Here is a 17678-nt window from a genome sequence, read left to right on the forward strand (position 1 = left end):
TTGCTGTTGCTGTTGTTGGATAGGACAAAGAGAAATGGAGAGAGGAGGGGAGACAGAGGGGGAAAGACAGACACCTGCAGACCTGCTTCACCGTCTGTGAAGTGACTCCCCTGCAGGTGGGGAGCAGGGGCTCGAACTGGGATCCTTATGCCAGTCCTTGTGCTTTGTGCTACATGTGCTTAACCCGCTGTGCTACCGCCTGACTCCCAGTTCTTCTCTTTTATGCCACAATGGTCACATGGCCAGTACGTCATATGCTAAAACACCCCACTGGTTTTTAGCTATCTGGTAAAATGGGTCTGTCTTTACCATCAGCACCAGTGAATGCTTCTCCCCGTGTCTTGCCTGCACTTTTGGGGGGCTGGTCTGTCTAGGTGGCCTGTAAGGTTCTTCAGTAGCCATGGTGGTGGGGCAGCATTTGCTGCACCTCTTGTCAGAGTGAGCGCACACGCTATAATCCTTACTGGACAGAGGGGTTAAGCATGCCTGGGCAGGCAATATCATTTAACTTCTCTGGACGTTGAGATGTCAGGTGAGGGAACACGTCCTCTGTGAAGCTGTCAGATCCACACAGGCCTGATTATTATGTAAGCGAGCAACCCTCCTTGAGCTGGAGTGCTGTGGAGCAGAAGCACTGAAGGTTCATCCTGGATGCTTATGCCCTGCTGCTCCGTCCTCCCTCCCCCATGGGGGCAGTGGAGGATTCTGTTCAGGGGGGCAGGTGCCCTCTGAGAGCAGTAAGGGAATCTGAACATGTCACCACTTCAGTTTTGAGGATTTAATTAAAGCTGTAGCCCTCAGAGTGGGTCTTTGTTTTAATCTATGTCACTGTCAGCATCCATTAGAAATTCCCCTGTGCCCACCTATGTCTGCTTGAGTCCTCTCCAGGGACACTGGAGTAGACACTGATGAGGACTGACGGGAGGCAGCCACAGAGGTGATAGTTGGTGTTGATTTACCAAAAGTCTAGGTTTCTGTGTTTGTTTGTTTCTTTTTAATATTTATTTATTTATTTATTAATAGGGGTGGGGAGGTGGGGAGAAAAAGGGTGAGGAGGAGGGAGGAGAGGAGGAGAAGAAAAATAACCAGAACATCATTCTGGTACATGTGATGCCAGGGATAAACTTGAGACCTGATGCTCCCAAATCCAGCACTTTAGCCTCCATGTCACACTTGGGTTGAGGGCTTCTATACTTCTATCTGGATATGAGTTCCTAAAGGATAAATGCTAATAGATTTCTTTTTTTTTACATATATATAGAGAGATAGTGAGAAATAGGGAGGGAGAGAGCCAAAGAGTGACACCTGAAGCACTGTTCCATCACTCTTGAAGCTTCCTCAGGTGGAGGCCAGGGGGTGGAAACCAGGTTGCCCCTCATGGTAATGCATATGCTTTCCTGGTTGTTCCATTGCCTGGCCCCACATTTCACATTCTCCAAGTCTCTGCAACAGTCACAGCTAGAGAGTCTGGGCTTCCTTGTGGGTTTGGGACCTACCCCTGGCCGTAAGCTCTGGATGGGTGATGTTGTTCAGGGAATGGCTTGAGCTGAAACCAGCCTCTGAGCCTCCCAAGGATCGTCTTTTTGATTTCTGATATCTTCATTAAGCCCACAGAGACATCCCTGTAAATTTCATGCTAGCCTATCATGTGGAAAATGACACAACCAGCCAATAGTCAAGTGTTTTCAAAAAAGAATGAAGGTTTTTTTTTTTTTTTTTTTTTAAAGCCAATCTCTTGTCATGAAGATCAATAAACCTTCAGGGAGGCATCTGTTCACAAAGGCAACCAGGTAAAGTAATGGTGGCACCTCTGTTCCGTGGAAACTGGCATAATAAAATTGGCCCAACGCTGTGTTTGGGGACTCAGGTGTTTAAACATTGTGTAGCAATTACTGCCCATGGGTGCATGCCAGGTTTTCATTGGAGGGGAGATTCAAGCTGGCTTCTTTGGCACACGTGTGTGTGATCTATACAAACTGCTCTGTATCAGTTTGGTGGAGGGAGCTCTCTTAGGGGGTAACTGCTCTCTGCCAAAACCTTATTCCCACCTCCCAGCATCAGTATGGCCAGACCTGTATCCCAGGTGTTTCCTCTGTGCTTAGCTGAAGCAGTGGTAGCCCCCCCAGTTTGCAGTTTCCGTTTATGATCATACTCTGTTTCCTGGCGATTCTTTCCAGTGAACTGTAGTTCAGACTGAGGTACCATTGCATTATGCCATTGTGCCGATTTCAATGAGCACCATTAGAAGCCAGCCTGTGGATCTAGTTCATTAACAGTCGGATGGATGTACTTTCACCACTGAAAGTCCTAACCATCTAGTTGTCCCTGTTTCCCTGATTTGCCCACTTCCTTTCCACTTCCCTTCTGTTACTCACTTAATGGTCTTGTGGATCCATAGTTAATTTTCGTTACATTTAATCCATCCATGTGTCCATTTACTCTGTAGGCCTCACATGAGTAAAACCTTACCGTGTGTCTCTTTCTTTATTTTTGTCTGATAGGACAGAGAGAAGTTTAGAGGGAAGAGGGAAGTAGGGAGGAAGAGAGACAGAGATGACACTTCTAGACCTGCTTTACCATTTGTGTAGCTTTCCCCCTACAAGTGGGGACCGGGGGCTTGAACCCAGGCCCTCGTGCATTGTAATGTGTGTACTTAACCAGGTGTGCCACCACCTGCCCCGTGTTTCTCTATCTGACTTGTTTCATTTAGCACTTAGCCCTCTAGGTCCTGTGACAAGTGGCAGGACTTAACCTTTTTATAGCTGCATAGTATCTTCCCACATATATGTACATACACCACACGTTCTTTATTTACCCATCTGTCCATGGGTACTGGGATAGTTTCTGCCACCTTGATGGAGCTTCATTAAGTATAAGTTCCTGAGGCTGGAAGACAGAGTAGACGGTAGTAGCACATGGACCTGTTGATAGACTCGACCATCTGTAACGGTTTCTGCAATGGCTCGGGGTATCTTGCAAACACTTCTGTCTATGCAGCGCCTTAATGTTTCCTGTGGAAAGGAACTCATGGTAGGGTGGCGTACTGTTCCTCGGGTTCAGTGCCAAAGTACTAAACTTTCTAGGATGGCGCTGATGGGAGTTTCTGAGCTCCCTATAATAGCCATTTTCATACATGCCTTGGTGATGAATAGGCCACAGTGTGGACTGAACTGCTTTGTTTGAATTGATAGATGATTCCTACACTTTTTAATCCACTTAGTTCCAAATTTACAACAGCCGGAGTAGCTTTTAATGGAGTGAGTTGAGTCCCCTGTAATTCTAAACAGTACAGATATCCAGTGCTAGCCCACAGATTATTAAGAGACACTCAGTGGGGGACTGGGCAGTGGTGAACCCAGTTAAGTGCACATGTTACCATGTGTAAGGACCCAGGTTCAAGCCCCCTGGTCTCCACTTGGCAGAAGAATCTTCAGGGGCAGTGAAGCAGTGCTGCAGGTGTTTCTCCCCCCCCCCCCAGCACTGCTCAGCTCTGGCTTATGGTGGGGGTAGTGGGGGTTTGAATGTGAGGCATTGGAGCCGCAGGCATCAGAGGTTCTTTGCATAACCATTATGCTATCTAGCCTCACTCTCTTTTCTCTCTTTCCCTATCCCTCTTGATTTCTCTCCTATCAAATAAAAGCATGGTGGTGATGGTGGAAGGGAGAGAAATTGTCACTAGGAACAATGGACTCATTGTGTAGGCATCAGGCTCCAGTGATAACCCTGGTTTTGGGGAAAAAGCCTTTTTTTTTTGGCTAGTCACTATTTAAAGTTTTTTTTAAAAAATATTTATTTGTTTTCCCTTTGGTTGCCCTTGTTGTTTTATTATTGTAGTTATTATTGGTATTGTTATTGATGTCATTGTTGGATAGGACAGAGAGAAATGGAGAGAGGAGGGGAAGACAGAGAGGGGGAGAGAAAGATAGACACCTGCAGACCTGCTGGTTCACCGCCTGTGAAGTGACTCCCCCACAGGTGGGGAGCGGAGGACTCGAACTGGGATCTTTACGCTGGTCCTTGCGCTTTGTGCCACGTGCACTTAACCCGCTGCACTACTGCCCGACTCCTGGCTAGTCACTATTTAAAGCTCCCTGGCTCACATTGGCCTGGTAATGCTTTGACTCTGCTATAGCTCAGGACTGGACTGTGGTCAGAACAGCTTGATGAATATAGACATCCTGTGATCAAAGCATTTTTAGGAAGGACTGGTTCCTGGTGTCCTCAGAATCACATGGAAATAGCTTGAGACTAAGCTGGGGGGCTCAGACAGGATGTACTGGGGGAGGCAGCCTGCTTTATGGAAAACATATGCCTGCTGGTTCTAGAACACCTACTTGGGAGTTCCTTGCATCCAACACTTGGGATTTTATGTCTGTGTAAGATTCTTGTTGATTATATTGAGGATTTTGGGTTTGCTGTGTACTTGAGTGTGTAATGAAATTTCCTAAAAGGAGTCAGGCTCTACTTACAAGGCTTTCACATGAAAATGGATTGCAGGGTACAAGTGACTGGTAAGATCTTCCTGCTGCCTTAGCTGGTGCAGGGCACTGGCTCATGAAGCAGCTTGAGGTGGGGTTGGGGGAGGGCTCAAAGCCCAAGTCTACCCCTCAATTTGCTGTGCCAGCCCAGGGAAGCAACTCAGTTTCTCTCTGCCTCAGTTTCCACATCTGTTTCTCTGTCACTCACTCAGAGGGGCATTGAAAGGATGACATAAGGTATGGGTAATGCTAGGACCAGTGTCTGAAATAGCCAGTGCTTCATAAGTGACCACCACCCATGAAGAAAGTTCTCCACCAGTTCAGTGCATCTGTGGGGAGGGATTATCATTTCTTTAGTTGAGTATTGTTAATATCAACATCAATTGCATTGTATGACTATTATTATTTAACCAAGGCACTGTTTAGCTCTAGTTTATGGTGGTGCTGGAGATTGAACCTATGACTTCAGAGCCTCAGGCGTAAGAAGCCTTTTGAATAACCATTATACTATTCCTTCCCCCCTGCCCTCCTAGTTGCAGTATCTTAAAGACATTGCTAACAGCTAGCTAATATTCCAAAATATGAATGTCTATTTTTTTTTATATCTAATCATGTACTTGTTGGGAGTTATTTTAATGACTGATGGTGACCAAGTGCAAACTTGGGGCCTGCTCTCTGCAAGCTCACCCACTTGCCCTCCGAACTGCTCAGTGCTCCCCTTGCTGTGTAGCTTAGTCTTTGTAGGTACCAAGAATCATTCAGGATAAACCCAAGACCCTGCCCTGTGCTCCATGTCTGACCCCCACACCCGGCTTTTCTGGAGGAACCCCAGGGGCTTCAAGAGCCAGAGGGTGAGAGGGATGGAGAACTTGCTGGAAGGGGAGGAACAGAGGCCCTTTCCCTCTTCCTTTCCCTCTTCACTGTGCTGGTGTCAGACTGTTGCAGTGGGGGATGTTCAAAAGGGACAAGGAAGGGAGGCTTTGGCTTCCATCGCTTTTTTGGATTGGGTGGAAAATTGGCCCAAAGATGCCTTTTGCTTTTCAGGTAGTTTTGGTTCTGAGAAACTAGAGGCACTAGAGAGTCTTCATTTGGCACTGGTTATATGTCACTGAAACTTTTGTTTTGTGTGTGACCTGGGAGTATGGATCATTTGGATAACTTAATAGGAATGGGTGTTTCTGAGCCATCTCAAATTTTGAGGTGCAACTTGAAGTTTAAAGTACTGGTTTAAACTGCTATATGCAAGGTCCCGTGTTTGAACCCCTGCTGTTTGAACCCCATCTGTAGGGGGGCCCCTTCATGAGTGGTGAAGCAGGTCTGCATGCAGGTGTCTATCTTTCTTTCTCTTTCTCTGTCTCCCCTCTACTCTCAATTTCTCTGTCCTGTCAAATAAAATAGAGGAAAAATGGCCGCCAAGAGAAGTGGATTTGTAGTGGTGGCACTGAGCCCCAGCAACAACCCTGATGGCAATAGAAGCAAACAAGTAAATAAGACAAAGTACTGGTTTGTTCAGATTAAGCAATGAGGTCATCTGCTTTTTTTTTTTTTTTAAATTGACATCAAGGTTGCCTCTGGGGCTTGGGGCCAGCCATATTTTCTTCCCCCCATTTTATTTTATAAGACAGAAATTGATAAGGGAGGTGGAGATAGAGAGGGAGAGAGAAAGATTAACACCTGTAGCACTGTTTCATCACCAATGAAGTGTCCCCCCTGCAGGTGGGGAGCAGGGGCTCGAACCCAGATTCTTGCACATGGAAATGTGTATTTCAACTGGGTATGACACTGCCCGGCCCCCTAGATCATCTGCTTTTATTAACCAGTATATAGGATTTCAAGAGCCATGAGGTGGAAGGGCTCCTAAACTCTTCACTGCTGTTTCCTGTGTTGTGTGTTCCATGCATATCAGACACAATTATCTGAGGATATTCTGCTTGTGTGCACTTCCACACACTTTGGAAATTCAGATTCCTCAGGAATATTTAAGAGTTACCAGTGGGGTTTGCAAACAGGGGTGGGAGGGAGGGAGCTTGTCAGTTGGGAAACAGGTGGATGGGAATTGACGTGGGTCTGGCACCTTAGAGAGAGGGTGAGGAAGCTATCTGGGCTGGGTGAGTCTGATGGAAATGGGGTGAAGGGGTTCACAGGGGGTACACACAGTGTGGAGAAGAAAGCAGCAATATTAGGAGTCAGAGAGAATTCTGGGTCTCAGGGGGTTAAGACTCAGGCTTGATAGACTGCCTTGCAACTCTGAAATGAAGGCTACGGTCAATTGCTTGTGAAAGAGCTGCCTTCCTCCCTGCCTCTTTGAAGGACTTGATGAAAACATGCAAATAATGTGTATATTCACTTGAGGTAAAGCTCTGGTCTAATTGCACATTGCTTCATTCACTAAAAGCTGGCTTTTCCAGACTCATTCATACTGCTCCCCCTTCCATCCCCCCTCTCAAATGTGATATATATATTTGTTTTCACCTGAGAATTAGCAGGCATTGCATACAGGTTTGAATCTGTAACCCCTTTCAGTCTGAGTTGGAAACATCTCAGCCTTTTCTGCATCTGTTTGAACCGTTTATGCGAGAACTAGGTATGGAAAGCTGGACTGCTCTCCACCCGTGATCCTGTGCTTACCCGGAATGGCTGGGAAGTTGCACACAGGGCAGAGGACTCCACACAGCTGACTTTTTTGGTTTTTAATGGATTGTTTTGACCTCCCCCCCATGTCGTAGTGTTTGCCTGTGGGAGAACATGCATCAGTGTGTGTGTGTGTGTGTGTGTGTGTTCATTTTCTGCATTCAGCCTGCGTCACAGCCATGGCAATCAGTGTTTCTCAGTGGCCTCTAGGTGAGGAGAGTCTCTGTGATGGGCGAGGACCTGGCCTTTACGGAGGCATTCTATACATATGTCTGGAGGGCTCTGAGCGCTGCGCTAAGCCTGTACAGCTCACAGCCAAAGTAGCTACTGCGCCTGCTTGTCCACAATAGCGGCAGCCGGAGCAGATGCTTTCAGCGCTCTTATCTGGCTGTGATTTTCTCTCACTTAGGGACAAAGTTCTGTAATCAGAGCTCACAGATTTATTTTCTCTCCACTGTTAAAGCCTGACCTGTGAAGATCTTGTGTCAGAAAGCGAGGCTTGAGCCAAGTTCTTGGGAGCTGCAAAGGATTTCTTTGCCCTTTTTATTTTTTTGTTGTTGTTCTTTTTTTTCCTTTTTGGAGATGTGTATTGGGGAAAGGCTTTGCTTTTGAAGAGACACTGTACAGCTCTTGCCAAGAATGTGTGACACTTTCCAATTTAATGGCAGACCTTGAAGTGTATAAAAACTTGAGTCCAGAAAAAGGTAAGAACCCTCCTGCTAATTTCAAGGTAAGTGTTCTAGTCCCAGTGAAAGATGTTATTTCTTGCTTTATGTCATGTCTGTTGAAGTTAAAGATGTATTTGAGCTCTTGGCAACATACTTCATGTGTTACATTTCAGAGCAAAATGAAAAGGTGACAGAATTTTTTGATGAAGACAAAAGTTTCTTTCCCCCTGTAAATGTATACTTTGATGCTGGCAGGATTTGCTTGTGGGGTATCAGAAACCCTTATAATAAAGTGGTTAGTGACGAGGCATTTGTCTTCTCGTGTTGCAAGTCCAGGATACAGACATGCTTACAGTTTTCATTTGCCTGACACTTGCAAACAGTGTCCAGTCTCATTCTGTTTGAATATAGATGAAGGAAGCTTTATTTTAACTTGCTCCAAATAAATCTGCACAGGATAAATCTTGATTTGTCTCAATTAGAGAGAGAGAGAGAGAGAGAGAGAGAGAGAGAGTCATGAATGGTGGGAGTAATTAGCTTAATCACTAGGTTGGGAGAGGTATTCAGCATTGATGACATGGAGGCAAATCTGTGTGTTTTGTTCTTGGCACCTGCCTGATGGCGCTGGCCATAGGGGAGACACATTTTAAAATATGAATTGGGAGATCACATATTTCAGATAGATGGAGATTGTTCCTGGATGCTAGTAAATGTTCCTGTTTGGTCAGAGAGAACCAGTGACATCTCAGGAAACATCCTTTCAACTTACCTTTCTGTGGAAATCTGCCTGGCATTTCAGATGGCTTGTGTGTGTCCACTCAAATGTAACTTGATCACTTCAGTGCTGGGGCTGAGAGCCTGTGTGAAGGCTGCGGTTAGGTATATGGTATAGCTTTCATTGAGTCCTGTCAACAGTTTGAACATCATTCCTGCTATTTATTTATTTATTTATTTATTTATTTATTTATTTATTTATTTATTGTTGTTCACAATATAAATTTACAACATGGCCGGGAGTTCTGAGTGTAACTGAATTATCTGAGCCTTGGAAAGCCTTTTAGACTGAGGTAGGCTAAGGCTTGGCAGAAGGATTTTTCATTTTGAGTCTTGTCTTTACTGCATTTGGAAAGTTGGGCACTGAGTGGAGGAGTGAGAAGTGAATGGAGTCGCATGGCTTATGATCCAGATAGTCCTGCTTTGTACGTTGTGGATGTGTCACTATGAAAGTGATATCTGTCAATTTCATGATATCACCTTTAAGATGAACCTCGACTTAAAATGAAGTTCTCATTCTTAAACACAGAAATATGAATGACTTTTTCTATTCTTTGAAGCTTTTAAAGTTGAGAGTGAAGTGTTGCATTTTAATATGGATGTCTTCACATACAGACTATCTTACTTGATGCTTATAATAAGTGTATGATTTGTTCTTCATTTAGTAGATTTCCATTGCTTATTCCAATGAGTTATTCTGGTTTTTTTTTGTGAATAAACATCCTTGTGTTACTCTCATTTTAGTGAGTAGCAAGACAGTTTTTAAAGGAAATTCTTCTTCTGAATTCTAGAACAGTTTTAAGTGGAACATCTTAAATTATACAGATCAACTCTGTTTCACAGTGTGTAATATTAATAGATTCTAAATTCTCATGAAACGTGAGTGGCATGATTAACAGTAATATTAGAAGAAGTGTTTTCATCTGATAGGAACTTAAAGTTGAAAGTGTTCATTCAGATCCTGGAAAAACAGAGAGAACCCCCCCCAAGTTTCAAAATATGTGCCTGATCTAAACTAGTATGTTAGGTGTAAAAATTGCATTTACTCCCACATTTTGTAGGTGTGCATAGTTCTCAGTTATTGTTATTTACCTCATAATTTAGTGTAATGTTCTAACCCTCTAAGTTAGAAGGCATCTCTGTGATTTTTAAAACAGCAGTGAGTTCCCGAGGCATTTGAATTGCAATATAAAAACAGAAGTCAGAGTAAGCCGTAGGCATGTAAGGCAAGTGTTTGTTTTTTTCTTTCCCTCTCATAATCTTGTTATGTCTGTGAACCTCAACTTCCATTTTAGTATCAGGAGACAGTACTATTTTTTGTACTTCACAAGGCTGTTGAAAGAATTACTGGTATAATGTCTCTAAAAATATTTGGGGGCTGGGCAGGCAGCATAATGGTTATACAAAAGACTTTCATGCCTGAGGCTAGGAAGTCCCAGGATCAATCCCCAGCACCACCACAAGCCAGAGCTGAGTAGAGCTCTGTTTTTTCTCTGAATCTTTCTCTTGTCTCTCTCTCATTAAATATAAATACAATATTAAGAAAATGAAAAAAAAAAGCACTTGTAGGGTGAAAAAGGACCACAGAAATGTTAAGTTATATATAGTCATAGGGACAAGCATAATACACTATTTGAATTGAAAAAAACAGTCACATTTGTCCTAGGGTACAAATAGAAAAAGCACTTGGACCTACAGCCTTGGTACCATCTGCCACTAATTTTCCCCTTGGCTTTGGATAACCTACATGCCAGAAATGTGCACACTGTGAATGAATGCCTTATGGAAAGGCTGATGTCTGGAGGAGCAAGTCTGAGGTTTCCAGAGCAAGAAACCATAGCAATCACCCCCCAATCCCCTGCCCCCACACTCCTTTTTTTTCAAGTAGAAAAAAACAAAACAAAACAGAAAACACACAGGCTGCTCAATTTCCTCCAAGACATAGAGCAGATCTGTGGCTAGAATCAAGCTTTCTAAATCCCAGATTAGATGCAGATTATTTTCTGCAGATTATTTTCCCAGATTATTTTCCATAGCACACGGTTGTTGCTTTTTGGAGGAACCTAACATTTAGAGACTTGTGATTTCCCTTATGTTATTTGAATTCTTAGTGTAAGGTCATTTTAGGGAGGGGGAATTTAGAGTTTCTTCTATCTATCTGTCCTATCTATCTACCTCCCTAACATCTGTCTTCATCTATCTATCTATCTATCTATCTATCTATCTATCTATCTATCTATCATCTACCTACCTGTATATATATCTCTCTATAGCATTTTACATGAAAGGTACTGGTCGGAGACTATAAAATCATAACAATATTAACCTTTATCTCAGTAATCTTTAGTCTATGCTTAGAACTATGATTTTGATAACACTGAGGAACATTCAGGGGTACCTTGAGTCTGCAAAGGATTTCTGGAAAATAACATTTGAACTGAACCTTGAAGGATGAGCAGGATTAAATTTTATAGATAAGCAAGGATTCAAGATGCAGAAATAGGCAGGGGTCAGGTGGTATAATTATATCATTATCTTGGTTAAGAAAAAAAATTTTTTTTCAAATCATTTTGGCTTTTTTTTTTTTTTTTTTTTGCCTCCAGGGCTGTTGCTGGGGCTCGGTGCCCACACCACAAATCCACTGCTCCTGGAGGCTATTTTTTCCCTTTTGTTGCCCTTGTTGTTTTATCATTGTTGTGGTTATTATTGTTATTGTTATTGGATAGGACAGACAGAAATGGAGAGAGGAGGGGAGACAGAGAGGAGGAGAGAGAGATAAACACTTGCAAACCTGCTTCACAAGTGGTGAAGCGACCTCCCCTGTAGGTGGGGAGCCAGGGGCTCAATCCAGGATCCTTACTCCTGTCCTTGTGCTTCGCGCCACCTGCTCTTAACCCACTGCACTACTGCCTGACCATCCCCCCTTAAGAAAATTTGACAGTTCCTCTCTAGGTCCCGCTTCCCTCCTTGCCCACCAAATGAAACAATACAGGAGGGTTCAATCAGATTTGAGTGTTAGAAAGATTTTTCTTCTTTTTTTTTTTTTTTTGGTATGATCTTTATTTATTTATTGGATAGAGACAGTCAGAAATTGAGAGGGAAGTGAGGGGTAGAGAGGGTGAGAGACAGACACCTGCAACACTGCTTTACCACTTGCAAAGCTTTCCCCCTGCAGGTGGGGCCAGGGGGCTTGAACCCAGGTCCTTGCACATTGTAACATGTGTGCTTAACCAGTTGTACCATCACCCATTGCCTCCACCGCCCCCTTTTAAAATTGTAACAGTTTAGGGACTATGAAAGAATGAGTCTGGAGCAAGGGAACCCAGAAGCCTGTTGCAGAAAGTGACAGGAACTTAGTGATCTCAAGTCATTTTTGTTTAAAGCCTACATGATTTGCCATGAGGAAACATTGGACTTTCAAATTCACACTGCTTTCCTTTACCTCTGATCAAAGTTATCCTAGCCTCCACTGGGCTTTTTCTTTTGCTCACCACCTCGTCACTGTTTTGTAGATAGTTACTTGCCAGTAGATAGTTGACGGATAGAAAATTTCTGCTCTTAGACATTTGTGGCCTCCTGACAGACATGTGCTGAGTTACGTGCATCTCTGCTCATCCTGGATGGAGCACAGAAATCATGTTCTCAGGAAGCTGAGAGAACCTCAACTAAAACATTTTTTTTTGTTAGTTATAGGACTTGGGCTTGGATGTTGTTATGTTTCTTACACATTCTGTCCAAGTGCCACATTAGAGTAAGGAGGGCAGAGGCCATTCCTTGGTATCTACCTTTACTGACAGTGGCTATTTCTTCCTTCATTTAGGGCAGGGATGCTTCAGATGCTGTGCCATGTATTTTCCTCCACAAATCACAAATATTTCTTTGTTGCTTTTTTTTTTTTTTTTTAATTTGGCCTCCATGGTTATTGCTGGGGCTTAGTTCTGGCACTGTGAATCCACTGCTCGTGGCTGCCATCTTTTCCCCCATTTTATTAGAAAGACAGAGAGAAATTGAGAGGGGAGGTGGAGACAGAGAGGAGAGAGACACCAGCAGGCCTGCTCCACTGCTTGTTAAGTGACCTCACTTCAGGTGGGGAGCCAGGGGCTCGAACCTGGATCTTTGCTTGGGTCTTTGCGCTAAGTACTATATGCACTTAACCAGGTGCGCCACCCCCTGCCCTGTAAATATGTCTATTTCTGAACTAGCAGTCAGGCAAATTCTCTGCCATTGTTCTTACTAAAAAATGTTTGGCTTTTGGGGCCAGGTGGTGGCACATAGAGAGTGTACATGTCACCATGACCTATATTTAAGCCCTGGGCCCCACCTACAGTGGGGAGGCTTCATGAGCACGGAACAGTGATGCAGGTATCTTTCTCTCCTTTTTTTTTTTTTTAATATTTATTACTATGCTTTTTTTAAATTTATTTTTTAAGAAAGGATAAATTAACAAAACCATAGGGTAGAAGGGGTACAACTCCACACAATCCCACCACCCAATCTCCATATCCCATCCCCTCCCCTGATAGCTTTCCCATTCTCTATCCCTCTGGGAGTATGGACCCAGGGTCGTTGTGGGTTGCAGAAGGTAGAAGGTCTGGCTTCTGTAATTGCTTCCCTGCTGAACATGGACGTTGACTGGTCGGTCCATACTCCCAGTCTGCCTTTCTCTTTACCTAGTGGGGTGGGTCTCTGGGGAAGCGGAGCTCCAGGACACATTGGTGGGGTCTTCAGTCCAGGGAAGCCTGGCCGGCATCCTGATGGCATCTGGAACCTGGTGATTGAAAAGAGAGTTAACATACAAAGCCAAACAAATTGTTGAGCAGTCATGGACCCAAAGCTTGGAATAGTGGAGATGAAGTGTTGGGGGGATACTCACTGCAAACTCTAGTGTACTTCTGCTTTCAGGTATATATTTTGCACTAGTTTATGGATACGTGTGAACATATGCTGTCTCTCACAGAACCTGTTCTATATCTAGGTTTTGGGACTTTGTTAGAAAGTGATCCACCTGGGATGGAATTAGAGAATGCTATGAAAGGAAAGGTCTCACCCGAGTAATGAAGCTGAAGGGTTGTCATTCCACACGTGAAGTCTCTGGACACAGTCTGAGCTGAAGCATGTTGAGGTGGCAATCATTGCGTTGATTAGGCTGTGATTGCCTGATGCAATATTATTTGATAAGGATTGGGAGAGGCATGCGGGAAAGTGGGCCGTATCCTAAGGTTCTAGGACTGGGAGAAATATAGGCTCTCTAGTGGAGATGTGAGGTTCCTGCTGTTTTAGGGTTCAAAAAGACAATGGATAGTTAATGTTATCATCACATTATTTGGTAATTGGGTTAACTTTGAAAAGTCTTTTTGTTAGGGTTTGCTGTATAGTACCCAGTATCTTGTAAATAGCTGTGCCACTGGTTGCCTCTGATCTACTTGGTCTAAGCTTTTGAGAGAGTCCACATATCAGATACACAGCCTATAGATTAAGAAGACTCAGTCTGTGTTTTAAAAACTTCGAGACATAAATTAATTTCCCCCCTCTCATATTAATTAACTAGTGATTTATAGGACTACACTTTACTAGGAGTTTATATAAACACCATTCCCACCACCAAAAGACTGTGTCCCATCCCACCCACCCACCCCCACCTGCCCAGGAAGCCGCATGTCTACCCCTCACCACAGGGTTTTTACTTTGGTGCCCTACTTTCTCTCCTTTTTCAGTCTCTCTCACTCCCTCTCTTTCTGTCTTACCCTTTATTCAAACAGAAACAAATAAAGAAGGAAACAAAATGACTGCTGGGAGCAGACAATGAACCTGAGCCATAATGTTGGTGGCAAAGTAAATTAATTAAATAAAAATTGGCTCTTTTGCCTTAATGGTCCTGGGTCCATGATCCCAGAGGGATAAACAGTAGGGAAGCTTCCAATGGAGGGGGTGATACATTGTTATTCCACAATCTTGTCGATCATCACTGAATCACTAATAAAAAAATAGTTGAAAAATAAGAAAAGAGAAAGCAGAACTTGGACTGGGTTTGGTCTATTGCACCAAAGTAAAAGACACTGGGGTGAGGGGGAGGGTTGTGATCCTGGAACATGATGGCAGAGGAGGACCTAGAGGGGGTTGAATTGTTATGTGGAAAACTGAGAAATGTCATGCATGTACAAACTATTGTATTTACTGTCAACTGTAAAACATTAATTCCCAATAAAGAAATAAAAAAATAAAAAAGAAAACATAAATGTTATACATGTACAAGCTACTGTATTTTACTGTTGACTGTAAACCATTAATCTTCCCACTAAAGAAAAAAAATGGGGGCTAGGTGGTGGCGTACCTGGTTGAGCGCACATGTTACAGTGCGCAAGGACCCAGGTTCGAGCCCCCAGTCCCCACCTGCAGGGGGAAAGCTTCACAAGTGGTGAAGCAGTGCTGCAGATGTCTCTTTGTCTCTCTCCCTGTCTGTCACCCCCTTCCCTCTCAATTTCAAATAAATAAAGATAAAAAATAAAAAATCTGTTTAAAAATATGTGGTCTCTTTTCATGTATCTTCTATGCCCAATTAATATCTCTTCCCCAAAGTAATCCTGTAGGGATTTGATTTATTGTTTTCTAAATTGTCTTTTAAAAATATTTATTTATTTATTATTGGATAGAGACAGAAAGAAATTGAGAGGGGAGGGGAAAATAGAGAGGGAGAGGGATAAAGAGATGCGTGCAGCCATGCTTCACCACTTGTGAAGCTTTCTCCTTGCAGGTGGGGATGAGGGGTTTGAACCTGGGTGCACTGTATTGTGAGTGCTTAACCTGATGTGCCACTGTCTGGATTTTTTTTAACATAAATTTACTTACTTAATTTTTTATTATCTTTATTATTAGTTTTTGATATAAATAACTAGAAATCGAGAAGGAAAGGGAGATACAGAAGGAAAGAGACAGAGAGACACCTTCAGCACTGCTTCACCACTTGTGAAGCTTTCCCTGTGCAGGTGGGGAGAGGGGGTTTGCGCATTGCAACATGTGCGCTCAACTAGGTCGCCACCACCTGCCCCCCCCCCATTTGGATTTTAGATAGGAATTATATTACACTTGCAGATGAACTGAAGAGAAACACCAGCTTTAAGAAGGGGAGTCTAGAGTGAGCAAAATAGCTCACTTGAATAGTGGGCTGCTGCTTTGTCATGTGTGAAATCCAGGTTAGAGCCCAGCTCTTTTACACTGAAGGCAGATTCCATCTCTTTCACTCTTCCCCCCCCCACATCTGCTTCTCTATATTTTAGGGGGAAAAATGGTCAGTCTGTCCTTTTAAAAGTGGAGTAGGATTCTCTAAGCTCTGTCTTCTCAGTTAAGCCAGTGAAGAGAGTGTTTTTTCATATGTGCTCTCCACCTTCCTTACCAGGCTTATTCTTGTGATTTTACTCTGAATTGTGAATAGTTTTTTTTGTTTCTCCATTAAAATTTTTAAAAATTTTATTTGTAAAAAGGAAACACTGACAAAAACCATAGGATAAGAGGGGTACAACTCCACACAATTCCCACCACCAGGACTCTGTATCCCATCCTGTCCCCTGATAGCTTTCCTATTCTTTATCTTTCTTGGAGTATGGACCCAGAGACATTATGAGGTGCAGAAGGTTACTGGTCATCTCCATCAGTAACAACACAATAGACCCCTTTGTGGGCCCCCATAGGACCTTGCTTTCAACATGGATCAACAATGGCAGAGAATGTCCCATCCTCCGAAGGGAGGTTGGACAACAAACATACTCTATGTTCCACCTGAGGGAGATGGGTCCTGAAATTGAGGCAGCTGGGAACATTCCTACTCATGACCACAGAGTGTGACCTTTTTTTTTTAACCAGAGCATTGCTCAGCTCTGGGTTATGGTGGTGTGGGGGATTGAATCTGGGACTTTGGAGCCTCAAGCATGAGAGTCTCTTTGTATAACTATTATGTTATATATCCCCACCCTTCAACCACATTTATTAGTTTTTTTTTTAATATGGAATGCTTCATGAATTTGCATGTCATCCTTGTGTAGGGGCCATGCTAATCTTCTCTGTATCATTCCAATTTTAGTATATGTGCTGCCGAAGCGAGCACCATTTATAAGTTTTTAAGAGCACTTAAAAATTTAAATAGTAGTTTAGAAGAACTAGTATCAGAAAAGTGTAGTTCTGGGCTGGGGATAGAGTGCAAAGATTGTACACCAGACTTTCTTGCCTGAGGCCCCAGAAGCTGTGGGTTCATTCCCCAATACCACCATATGGCAGAGCTGAGCAGTGCTCTAGTTTCTCTCTTTGTCTCATAAAAAGTAATAAATAAAGTCTTAAAAGCAAATCTGAAAATTATGGCTCCCTGTCTTAGCCCTGCTTTCCTAAATAAACTAGTTTTAATATCCATTTTGTGGGTTGAACTGTTATTTTCATGTCTTTTAGTGATGTACTTAGGCTACCACTTACTGATTTTTTTTTTCTATTTGATCTTAACCTACTGATGATCTCCTGTAGTAGAGGAATCAGCTCATTTCTGTGACCCCCCACATCCTTTTCATTTACTCTGATGGTTATCTTTGTAACTTTGACAGTTCCTTGTACTTGTAGTTATATATATGTGTATAATTTATCTATTATTATATAGAGACAGAGAGAAATTGGGGTAGGGGGAGATAGAGAAAGAGACAGAGAGACACCTGTAGCTCTGCTTCACCACTCGTGAAGCTTTCTGCCTGCAGGTGGGGACCAGGGGTTTGAACCCAGGTCCTTGCACACTGTAGTGTGTATGCTTAACCAGGTGCACCACCACCTGGCCCCCAATTCCTTGTACTTGTATTTCCTTCTCTGCCAAGTTAGAAATTGTATATGTGTCCCCAGGAAATGGTTTGGTGGTAGAATTTTGAACTTACAAGCATGAAGTTCTGAGTTCAACCCCTGACATCTCATATGCCAAAGTCTCTTTCTCTCTCATGAAATAAATAAAAGTAGACCTTAAAGTAAATCTCTAGCTAGTGAAAGTGGTACTGCTTTTCCTAAGTCTTCTCACACTTCTCTCTCCTCTCCTCATTCTCTCCTATGTAATAATTTTCTGTGGTTTATAATTACTTCTCCATGTTTTGATCTCTGGCTGATTTAA

The 17678-nt window shown here is 43.1% G+C and overlaps 1 protein-coding gene and 1 non-coding gene across 5 annotated transcripts in view; one reads left to right on the forward strand and one right to left on the reverse strand.

Moving 5' to 3' along the window:
* The window catches only part of PLCH1 (phospholipase C eta 1), a 247157-nt gene that overhangs the window by 55476 nt on the left and 174003 nt on the right, over positions 1 to 17678 (forward strand). Inside the window, exon 1 of one of the 4 annotated variants that reach the window (XM_016187255.2) lies at positions 7326 to 7813. The exons of the other annotated variants lie outside the window; for them this stretch is intronic. Coding sequence (XP_016042741.2) covers positions 7771 to 7813 — 43 coding nt within the window. The 5' untranslated portion in view covers positions 7326 to 7770. Of the gene's footprint in view, positions 1 to 7325; positions 7814 to 17678 lie in introns of those variants that run through there. 4 annotated transcript variants of the gene reach the window in all.
* LOC132540539 (U6 spliceosomal RNA) lies at positions 16543 to 16649 on the reverse strand. Its single transcript, XR_009551738.1, has one exon. It is a non-coding gene; the product is annotated as a U6 spliceosomal RNA (small nuclear RNA).

This window comes from Erinaceus europaeus, chromosome 9 (assembly GCF_950295315.1).
Source record: "Erinaceus europaeus chromosome 9, mEriEur2.1, whole genome shotgun sequence".
Taxonomy (NCBI): Eukaryota; Metazoa; Chordata; class Mammalia; order Eulipotyphla; family Erinaceidae; genus Erinaceus; species Erinaceus europaeus.